Source organism: Typha latifolia, chromosome 9, assembly GCF_019914945.1.
Source record: "Typha latifolia isolate L0001 chromosome 9, TyphaL0001v2, whole genome shotgun sequence".
Taxonomy (NCBI): domain Eukaryota; kingdom Viridiplantae; phylum Streptophyta; class Magnoliopsida; order Poales; family Typhaceae; genus Typha; species Typha latifolia.
This window is the reverse complement of record NC_133094.1, coordinates 10340072-10352154: the sequence shown is the minus strand read 5'-3', so window position 1 is coordinate 10352154 and position 12083 is coordinate 10340072. Positions and strand designations below refer to the sequence as shown.

The window sequence follows — 12083 nt, the reverse complement described above, 5'->3', positions numbered from 1 at the left end:
ACCTGCAACGCACGTGGGAGTGGGGTGGGGGGGACAAAAAGCAACGGCGCAGAAGGGGCATCACAATTCATAAGAGATAAAAAGCTATTTTTTAAGGAAAATTTTCAAATATCACCCTTCATCTTTGTTATTTTACAATTAACACCTTATTAGTTCTAGGGGTATCAAAATAGACGAGTGGCTTGAGCCGAGCTAAGCCGAGAATTGTTTTTAGGCTCGATTTGAATTTTGAACCGAGCGTGAGTTGAAGCTAATTAGCTCGGCTTGATTAGTGCTTGGCTTGTTTTATGGATTGTCGGCTGGGGCTCGGTTCAGCTTCACTTGAATAATAGATTTGGTTCAGCCTAGTTTTGAAAATAGGCAAGTTTTACTCTTCAATTCAACTTGGCTAAGTCTGACTCAATTTAAATGCTGCTTAAAAATAGGCTCGATCCGAGCTATGACTCGACTTAATTTAGCTCCACACGAGTCCGATTTGACTTAAGATCAGCTAAGACTGAGCTAGAGCCAATTCGCCGACACTCAACTAGTTTACACCCTCTGAGGTTAATCTAAACTACCCAATTCCTATCAAAACTGTATCTAAGCTTTTGCAAGAAAAATAACGAATAAACTGGCATCTGAATAGGAGTATTCCTTTATTGGGATGCCAAGTTTAGCTTTTCAAGATGTACACTACTTGTCTTCTTTATTTTCTTCTCTTTCATTTAACTTCATAAATACATTGTCTGATGGGATTATTTTCCTTGGTCAATTCCATTACTCTAAAAATGCTTATGTAACAAGTCCTTCATTCATCTACGTGACAGATCGAAGCTCTAGCCATGGATTTAGCCTCCCAAAAGGAACGGCTGGAAAGAAAAAATTCGCCTTAACCAAGGAGTGAGCAAGGCCCAAGAGCTAGCTGCTGGGTTCTATTGATCATTCTCTAGGCCACCTTAACAACCATACTATAATTACCATCGTAGTTATTAAAACCAGATCGAACATTTACCCGGTCAGGGGTCGGCTTAGTCGGTTATTGGTTCAACCAATGATTCATCTGATTGGATTGCTCGTTTATTAAAAATATTTAAATAATATATAAATGGATCTAAATAATTATAAACATAAATAAATATCTATAAAAGTAGTATAATTGTATGTATATCCCTCAAAACAAACATTTTTTATTTATATAGATATTTTTATGGTTATTTTCAAGTTATGCTATTTAATATAAAAAGGTAGAAATACTATTATTAACTAAGAGAAATACTTAAAAACAAGAATAATGATATTTTTATCTTTTTATATTTAAATTGTTCAAAATTTAATGGTAGTTTATTCCAAGTAGTAGTCAGGCAAAAGTAAGGATTTTAAAAGATATACATGTAAAAACTTTGTATTTTGAGAGATATACATATAAATATAAACTTTAGATAGACATGCAAATAAAGGAGGGACATTTCAAGGGTATATGTACAAAAAAAAAACTAATTTAAAAACAACAAATATGCTATAAACTAAATTTTTTAAAATTTTAGGACTAAGATGCCATTAGGATATAAAATAAAATAATTAAATAATTAGGATAATTATGTAATTTTGCAAAAAATAGTTGACATGGTCGGTTCTCCAAAAACCAGCTAGGTTGCACAGTTCACTGCGTTAGTCGATTTTTATTGTGTCGATTGCTTATCCAGTCTAATTCAATTCTAATAACTATGATTAACAAAAAGGGCATGTTGAATAATATATAAGTGGAAGGCTTATGTTACGAACCAGCCTAATCCGATCTGCAACGGTTATGAAGCTTGGAACCTAGCTAAGTAGCCCTCCAATGGCTAGATGGATGCTAGGGTTAGATCTTGGTGTGAAGGGGGAGAAGTTGTTGTGAAAGAGGGGGAGATAGAGGTGGGAAGAAGTTTACCAAAGACTTGGGCGGTGGGAGAAGGGAGGAGGGAGAGGGCGCCAATAGCTAGAGTCAAGAGAGAAGAAGATGAGGCTAAAGCCAATTCCAATCCAGATAAAAAAATCTCAATTAGGGTTTCCTCTACATATATATAGAGGCTCATCCTAAGGATTCTATAATTAATATAAAAATACTCCAAACAATCCTAACAATCCCTAACTTAACCCACACTTTCGCCACGGTGCGTTCGAACGCGCCCAATTACGTTCGAACACGGAATTTTCGTTCTCTGTCGATGCGAATGTGATGCTGGCATTCGAACGCGCCAATTCCATCCTATGTCAATACGAATGTGATGTAGGCGTTCGAACCACCCCGTTCGAACGCACTCTGATAAAAATATATTTTATTAATTCTACTTACTTAGCTAGATAAATATGTTTATTCCCATTAACCCAATGTCACACGTGTAGCCAATATGAATCGAATTGTATCAACTTACTATTATTTCATAATGGCATCTTATTAGTACACTCTAACAGAAATATAACTACAATCAAACGTTTTATTGTTGATAAGAAACTTCCTAAGATCAAGCAAATTTACTTGTTTTAATTTTTCCTTTATATATATAATTTTATTATGTGGCATGTTTATCTTGCCAAATTTAATATTTACGGATATCATTCTAAAATAAATCCCTTTGTCTAGAGAGTAAAATGTCTCCTTTATTGGTTGACAAAAAAAATAATCTAACAAAAATAGCCACGCAAAAAAGAGTATAACAGTAAGCAATAATTTTAAAAGATATACATGCACTAAGCAAAGTTTAGAGGGAATATATGCAAAATTAACTGAAGTATTTGAAAGTTTATAGACAAAAATAAAAATAAATCATAATTAGTGATGCTTGATCTCTTTCATTACGAGCATTAACATTGTTGGTCAAAGTAGGTGGCATTAATCATAATTAATCTCTAATAATGCCGGAATTCAAGACTTAAAACAAGATCATCTGACTTTGGTCAAAACGATATCAAATATTTTAATAAATTTCACCTTGTTTTTGCTCACAAATCTACCTCGTAATCCGAACGATGTGACAAGCATTACGCGCTTTCCTATATAACGTTGTCTCCTCGAAGGAGGCGATTTAATTAATGGGCTTGATTCGTGTTATAAAAAGGTTACAATTAATATTATATTATTATATTATTCGTCACAATCTCACAGCTAATTAAATTACAGGATAAGGAAGCCTACCATGCATGCACGAATGTTAATTAATTAAATATATCATCACGTCTCTCTCTCTCTCTCTCTCACCTAATATTTTTCATTACAACATCACTTCTACATTATAAATTTTACTAAAATTCTCCATTCTTTGTTATCCCTGTCACATACGTTTATTTTAATTCTATAATAACCGACTGAAGTTTTCTTACTTAATCTCACATTCCCCTTTGACAGCCTTTTAATTTTTCCCAGGTTTAATATTTTTCACGAAATTTTTATAATTATATTTGAGAAAATTGTTAATAGTTTATGGAGCGTAGGTATGATTATGGTATGTTTGGGTGCATGAAAAATAATTCATTAATTTTCCAACCAAAACTATTTTTTTTTTCACGTGAATTTCACGTGCTACAAACTAGTACGACTTAGAAAGGCCCGGCCATCCGTTCAAAAATAAGGATGCAATTAATCAAAAATTACAACAGCGGGTCCCACAGCGAACCTTGGACCCAATCATCCACGTCAACCACATCGCTGGCCCACGCCGGCGGCTCCACCAGCATCGCCTCCGCCATCTCCACCCACAACTTGGGCGAGTCCAACCCCAGCTCATCGTTGGCCAGACCAAACCCCAACCCAAACCGGTCCGGACCTGGCCGGGCCGGGTCGACGATCACCTCCGGTTTAAACCGGAGGCGAGCGGCCGCCTCATGGGCGGCGGCTCGGATGTCCCCCGGGTCCGAGCTGGCCGGCCGGGGGAGCCGGTCCGCCGACTCAGGGAAGTTGAGCCGCGCGGCGCGGCCCTTGAGCCGGAACGCCGCCACGTCGTGCGCCACCGCCGCCATTTCCGGGGACTCGAAGCTCCCGAGCCAGATCCGCGACTTCTTACCGGGTTCGCGGATCTCGGAGACCCATTTGCCCCACTTCCGCTTCCGAACTCCTCTATATTGCGCGCCACCTGGAGGCTTTCTCTCCATTAAGCTTCTGATCGAGTAGAGTATGGGAGTGATGATATGAGAAGTATCTTTATAGGCAAAACTGGAAGATGGAGGAGGACTTCCTCGTAGCTACGTGATGTGGGATAATAATAAAAAAGTGGAATAGTACGTCGAATAGTGGGAGTAAATTGCATGCAATGCATCATGAATTGAGAGAGGAAGGAGATGGTGGGGTTGAAGAGGACGAGACAGCTGGATTGGATCAAGAAGTGAGAGAGAGAGAGAGAGACGCCATGACGGAATTGACAGTTCCCACACGCGTGTGTCTAACATTAGACAATATGGAAATTTATATTTTAATCCCACCTCTTTGTGTTATTTCTGATTTTACCGACTTCATATCCCTAAACTTTTGCTGGTTTTCATATACATACCCCCTCCCCTTTCTTTATTTTATTTTTTGTGACATATTGACCCTTTTAATTATTTAAGATATAAATAAAATTTTGACTCTCCAAATTTACGTTACTTATTATATATGATTCTTGTAGTGTCTAAAATTGATTAATATATAAATTAATGGAAAAAAAAATCTATGTGAAAATGAATAATAGTTTTAAAATCTTGAACTTAGTTACATGGGTAAAATATCTAATAAATGAGGAGTCAACTGCAAATAGTAGTTCGCCACAATAAGAGCAAATCGTAGGCGGCGATATGCAAAATATCCCAATAAGATCCAGTGGTAAGGGGGTCTGCATCCAACGGCGGGCCCGCACCGAGGCGACGACGACACGTGTCCCTGATCCCGCACGGAGGATGCTATCTCCGTACGATACGGTGGATTCTCCCCGCCCCCTCAAATGATAAAAGCCGAACTACCGTCCACGATGGGCGACCCCCACCTAATAGGGCGAAGACACCTGGGCTTTACGCTTCGCGCGAAGCCACGACGTGGCGCGGACCACGTCCCCTCGCACGAGCGGTGGATGGCCTGGCTGACGGCTCTTCACGCTTTGAGATTCGCGGTGGCGTGGGTGGTGGGTCCAGGTCATTTCTCCAGTGGGCCCTCACAGCCCCCGGCCCTCCACGATTGGACCTTATCTGGTTGGTGGAGGTGGGGTGGGCCCGGCGAGGGGCCCCATGAGCCAGCCCAGAGAAGATGGTTTTGATGAACTATGCATGAACCAACATAAGACTATTACCCATGTCCTTGTCCACATCTTTAGGGAAGGTACACAATAGTACGTCCACCTTTGGAGGACACTATTACTCAATCATTGGTCTTGGCACTCACTTTGAGGTCCTATAATTATGACCATTATTATGTCATCCTATCCTTTTTTAGAATTTTTCTTTTTTTTACCAAACTAGCCCTCCCAACCTTTTATCTTTCTAATATATATTTATATATATATATATATTTCAAATGGCACGTTATATTTTTATCCTGTAATTTTTATACTTTGACTAACAACCCTATTATACACTACTAAATCATTTCTAAACACTTAACCCACCCAAGAAAATTAAAAACCTCTTCTAAATTTGGCTATAAGCCCTCGAATGAAATTGGAGATGAGAAAAGGAATAATCTAGGTATTTTATAATTTTTTTAAAAAATTATTATTTTGTTGATATCTTTTTATTTTAGAATGGTTAGGTTAAGTTAACACGGGATATTATATGAAAATTATAGTAACAAAAAGGAGGAGTCAGATTATAAAATACTAAAAGATGGGAGAGTGTTAATAGAAAAAAGTAGTGAAATTTTTTTGCCTTAACACTTATATGATCATAATTACATGGGTACATTTTTTCTACTCGGAATAATGGAATGGCTATAGTTTAGATAAGAAAAGTTGAGAAATATCTACACATTGCTTCTTCTAAAAGATGAAGATTAAAACTATATATATGTCCTTTTGCAAGTCTGGTATCTTGTTCTACTCTTTAATTTGGCCATTCTCTGGTCAATTCCATTACTCTCAAGAGAGAAAAAAAAAAAAGTGTACCCATATTGCAATCCATTATGCATACCTATAGAACTTCTAGCAAAGTTAGAGCTCAATCCAATCTATGCTCTTTGAACAAAAAAGTTTATTTTTATTTTTATTTTTATTTACCCTTGCATAAGTCCAGTTACCTAACATATCAATTGGATTTCCAGGTCTTATGGCAAATTATTGATTGTTGTCTTGTCATATTTATGAGTGGGAAAAGACTTTAGACCCATTTGGTAGTAAAGAAAGGATAAGTGATAGCACTCCTTTATCTCCCTTTTATCATATTTTGGATAGTAGACCAATAATAAATGCTCATGATAGGCTTCAATCATTGTTTGTTTGTCACATATTTGAGATGGGATAAGTGCATATGTAAACGTCCATCATAATCTTCTTTTTTTTCTTTTTCTTTTGGATAGATAGCCCGTGGGCATTATATCCATCATAATCATTGTCTTATACAACCAAAAAGAGAATAAGGATAAGATTAACTCTTATCCTTTATGATGGTTAAATTTTGCTAGTTAGACTATGATGAATGATTTGAAAGATAATTATATTTATTATCTTATTAGCAAGTAGAGATAATCATACGTAAATTTCACGGACTATTACACTGACCCATTTGCTTTTTTTTTTTTTTTTTGTGACTCTTTGATCTCCTTAGTTATAGAAAAAGCTAAATTACACCTAGACTCTCTAAATTATGATCCAATAGCACTTACATTTCACCCCTGAACTATCATAATTTCTATTGGCTTATGTAGTTAATGAAAAAGTTAATTTTATAAAATACAACTTTCTCGTGATGTGTTTGAAAACACATCGACCACTTCCACCTACGTCCCCATTGATTTTCTTGTGATTTCTTTCCCCTCTACTAGTACAAGTTGTGGAGGCATTCTATGGAGCGCTTGTGACTAGGTTAGCAAAGTTGGTAATCTTCATCGTCGTCGGCCATTGGGGTATTTGCCCATGCATCGCCTTGCAACCTCTCCTAGGCTTTCTTTAGCAGTTGGATGTTTCCTCGGGCAACTTTACCCTTTGTCCAACTTGATCCACTTTCCCTTATCGGCAAAATCCTCCTATCTTGCATTTGTTGCCTTCCCTTTTCAAAGAAGAAGAGCATGGCGGTCTTAGATCTTTGGTTTTGGCTGCCCAATTGGTTTGCTTCATTTGCATTTGTAGTTATAATTTACCTTGCAAATCACAACTTACCCCCTTATGGTTTGACCCAATCATAGGTAATCCCCAAATATTTTCAACTTAAGTATAAGTACATACCAATGTGTAATTGTTAATTTTTCCATCCATATTTTAACGATATCAATTGTTGGCTATAACTTGATCTTTAGCACCAACTTTTCCTACCAAAAGAATGTATTAAATGATCAAAATACCCGTTGTTGATTCATGAGTTAATACATAGACGTAAAAATATCACTTCACATTTCCATTAACGACAAACTAAGAGTTGCACTTTTATATGAACCGTAGGGGTTTCTTCTAATGGGCTTAACATATAGGGGTAAAGTATAATATTTTCTATTTTAGTCTTTTAGTTTTGACCATAATAAATCGAGTCATTAACTAATAAAAAGTTGTAAATCATTAATAATTATTTTACCTTAATGATTATTTACCATATGAATATATTTATATAAGTTGTTAGGAGTGAAAACAGATTGGATAGTGCTAACTCACATTTGGATCCATATTTTTAGTCAGATATGGATATTGAACAAATACTTATCATATTTAGACTGACCAACCCTTTTAATTGACAAAGAAATCACCAAAATCTCAAATAACAAATAAGGAAAAGAAGATTTGCTATTTGACTCCGACTTGATTATTTTAGGCCCAAGTTGCTCACCTCAAAACCCTAAAATGCATATGAAAAATAGAAAAGGAATCATGCCATTAGCAATGCACCAATTGACTAAATTGATGAATTGCAAGTTTTTTTTTATTGCTAGGATAATTCATTAACATTGAAGTTACATCAATGTAGCTTAATACATAGTGTTAGGTTTTATTTGTACTAATGTAATTGACAAATTGTGTTTCAAAATATAATTTTTATTTATATAATGTGTATATATTTTATGTATGAGCATATGCATAAGTTATAACAAGTTATGAAATGTTTGAAGTGAAAAATTAAATTTAAAGTCAAAGTATTCGAAATAGTTTTGAAATCGTCATTGAAGTGCTCAAACGGTGTCATGATGGTCAAAGTAGTATAAAAAAAAACTCAAAGACACAAAAACAACTATGCATTCAATAGTCTGCTCAGCCGTTTGAATGGACCATCAGGTGTTCGAATGCATTTTCCCGAGAAAGAAGAAAATGCATTCGAGCCTGTTCGAACGAGCCTTGCCGACGTTCGAGCGGTCTTGGCTTATTTGACTTAGATTTAAGTATATCTTTATTTATCTTATCTCTAAGAGAATCTATAGAAAATCTATAAAGAATCTATGAAAATCTTTAAAGAGATATTTATCTTATCTCTAAGAATATAAAAGGGTTTAATCTAACCCTAGAAGAGACGACTGCCAAGTATTAAATTAGAGATCATCTTTTAGAGAAGCCCGTCATTCATGATATTGAGATTATTTTTTGGAGGTCATTGAAGATTAATTCTCAACTTTAGATAGAAGTGCTAAATCTATCTCAACTTTACGCATCTACATCAGATCTAGAAGAACTATCTCGAGAGTTAAAGAGACGGAATGATCAACCTCGAGGGTCACTAAGGTCTGAAAACCTATCACTAGGAGCGGGAACGGTGAATCATGGGTTCTAGAGAGCAAAACTAAGAGAAACAAAGTTGTGGGGATCGACGGGCTGTTTTGTAAGTCGTCTTTATGACTGCTATAAGTTTAGTGATTGTTTTTTATCCGAGTTTGGATTCATAGTTTTTTCCTATTTAGGTTTTTCCATGTAAAAAGTTTTATATTTTTTATCATCTTTTTTACGCTTTATTTTTGCCATATTATTATTAATAGCGTGTGATAGATCTCATCTCCTACTAGTATAAAAGCATACCTCTGTATTTACGTAAGTTTCAGTTTTTTTTTTCATATAGAATTAAGAAGAGATGAGGCGGCGACTTTTTAACATAAGCCCCACACTTGGCTAATTATTGATAACACTATAATTGAACTAGAGCATCAAGCTCGAGGGCCAACACAAAATTAAAATGAAGAACAACCCAATAAATTCTCAGGAGCAAAGAGTCTTGAGTTAACCTACAGGTTTCATCAGTCTAGCATTCTAAGATATAGTCCTAAGAATCCACAAAGATAGGAAGATCAAAGATCACCCGTCTAGAATAACAAATTAGAATAAAACCTACAATACCCTAAATAAGTAGCAGGGCAAAACAAAATAACAAAGTCAAAGATTACCAAAAACCACGACATCTAGATCCAAACAACATAATTAGATATTGGAAACATAGATGCCAACGAGCACAGGCTGTTATTGTGAACAGGTCATAGGCCCTTGTCCCACCTAGATGAGCCTCACCCACTCAGCATGGAAATGAGGCATGCAGGTAGATGGTACCAGTGAGCGAGGGAGGAACGACAGTGAATCAACTCCAACAACAACATATTGGGCGAAGTAGGGGATGTGAAGGTGTGAGACTTAAGAGAGATGTCGAAAGGAGTAGTTGAGCCGATCCTCGGAGAGGGAAAGGGGTGGAGGGGTAGTAGGCCTAAATCTGACGAGCATAGCTACAAGAGGTGAGGACACTTGAATCCAATTAGGGGACGGCCAAGCTTGGATTCGGCAAGGAATTGCAAGTAGAAAAGCAAGAGCAGAAAAGTAAAGCGTTCAAAATATAGTGAAAAGAAAGTGAAACATATCACAAAAGCTAAGCCAATAAATATACTAATGGCTCAGTTTCTCGAGAGGCTAGGTAATCACTTATCAAATGAAATTTGTCCAAAAAGGTGGATGGATATCACCAATTTCACTACCTCAGCAAAGATTTCTAGCACCAAAATCAAATAATCTTTCAACAAGTTATGCGAACTTTTGACCAAACTAATCCACTCCTAAATTTTATTTTTACAAATTTTTTTTTTCTCAAACTTAATACTAAAATAAATTTATTTCACAGCAGTTTTCAATAAATACTGAAGCGTTTTATGTAAGAAAAAAAAGCGCTAAAAATTTCAACGTTTTCTTTTTATATATATGATGTTGGTTGATATAATTAGCGCTTTATATGTATTAAGAAAAAAAAACTAAGGTAGGCTTAGCTGAATTTATTAGTATTTTATTTGAATTTTTTTAAAATAAATTGCTGATAAATTTAACAATATATATATATATATATATATATATATATATATATAAAAACTGCTTATAATATTAGCATTTTATTGCGTTAAGTCACAAGTATAAATGCCGTGTTTGTTGATATTTCTATCTAAAAGTAAAATGTTTATCAACCATTTACTGAAAGCTAAAGTGAAACATATCCCTTTTAGCACCCAAGTTTGGAAAGTTGTTCATTTAGATAAAAATAATTTGAGACAGTGCTAGTTTGTTTAAAAGCTTAGGTCTCATGGCAGGTTTTGAGTGTTCCGCTAGCAGTAGCGCATAATCTATTTTATTGTTTAAATTTCAACAATGTTTCTTTTACTTATGTTTCTAGTATTTTCACCTAATTGGTAAATCCACTGCCATATAAGGAGGATCTTGTGACATATAACGAGCCAAATAATGTTGTGGTTCTTGATTTAGGTACATAATGGACGTGATTAAACTGCTTTAATTTGAATCATTTTTGTTTATGTTTTAGAAAAATAAGATAGTTTTTGGCAGGTGCATTTGAACACAAATGGCTGGTGTTTGAATGTCTTATTCGCGTTCGCACATATAAAGAACGGTTTTGGTCGTTCGAACACTTAATTTCACGTTTACACATACATAGAATAGGTTTTGGTCGTTTGAACGCGAACGAGGTGCATTCGAACATACGATGAGTAAGTTGAGTCGTAATAGGATTTGTTTAGGATTTTTGATGATTAGCCTCCAAATATGTGGAAAAGTAGCCTCTTTGGATTATTGATCATTGGAACTTGTTTCTTTCATCTAAGCTTGAGCCAACTTCTTCCTCCTCCTTTCTTCCCTTCGGAATTCAACTCGAGTTCTTGTCTACGGCCGAGGTTAACTAATACACCTAGTTAGAGTCTTTTCTTATTACATTAGTTATTTATTTTCATTAAAATAAATTTTTTGTATGTCGCGTTCGAACGCGAAAGGGGGCGTGTTCGAACGCCTTTGCGAATGCCTGCATTAGTTCGCAAAAATAGAGAACGCAAAATGTGTGTTCGAACGCCTGCATCAGTTCCCATCGACAGCGAACGCCTTTTGTTCGTTCGAACGCGGTCAGGCGCATTCGAACGCGATCAACGAGAGTTCACTAGAATTAGGGTTAATAATTATTATTATGGCTTATTGGCTAGCCTCTATAAAAGTATGGATGGCAGCTAAAATCATTATGCTTAATGAATATTGGTTTCTTTCCTCCTCTATCATCTCTCTAGTCTCTCTACCCTAATCTCCCTCCTCCCTCTTCACCAACCAACAACTTCTACCGTTGGCAAGGTCTCATCTAACTTCTAATCTCACTCGTCTGTTGAGTCCTCCCTCCTCCTTAGGATCTCGACCACTTCTTCCCCTTCGTCTTTATCCCTTAAACTATATCAACTATCCACCCTCATCTTTATTATCATCCATAACTCTAACATCCACTCCACCCGTCACTACCACCTTCATCCCAACTTTATCGTATTTTCATCCTAGTTGTAGTTCAAATCTGCAAAGGGTGTAAATAATTGTTGATCAGGAAGTTACGGATCGATCCAACTTAGTTTTATACTTTTCTGACTATGGAAAAATATTTGGTGAATATTTTCCTTGGTTGCGCGGACTGCTTCCTATAATTAATCCAGATCTTGAAGGGATTGTTCCGTAGCCTATCAT

At 36.1% G+C, this 12083-nt stretch overlaps 1 protein-coding gene across 1 annotated transcript; it reads right to left on the bottom strand.

Annotated features, from left to right (window-relative positions):
- Window positions 1-3469: 3469 nt before the first annotated feature.
- On the bottom strand, window positions 3470-4206 carry LOC140795407 (ethylene-responsive transcription factor ERF022-like). The gene has a single exon (XM_073147946.1). The coding sequence runs from the start codon at window positions 4108-4110 to the stop codon at window positions 3610-3612; it is 501 nt and encodes a 166-aa protein (XP_073004047.1). The 5' UTR covers window positions 4111-4206; the 3' UTR covers window positions 3470-3609.
- Window positions 4207-12083: the final 7877 nt, after the last annotated feature.

What these genes read in the sequence shown, in the direction of transcription:
- LOC140795407 (XM_073147946.1), bottom strand. Translation starts at nt 4,110, where the DNA reads ATGGAGAGAAAGCCTCCAGGTGGCGCGCAATATAGAGGAGTTCGGAAG.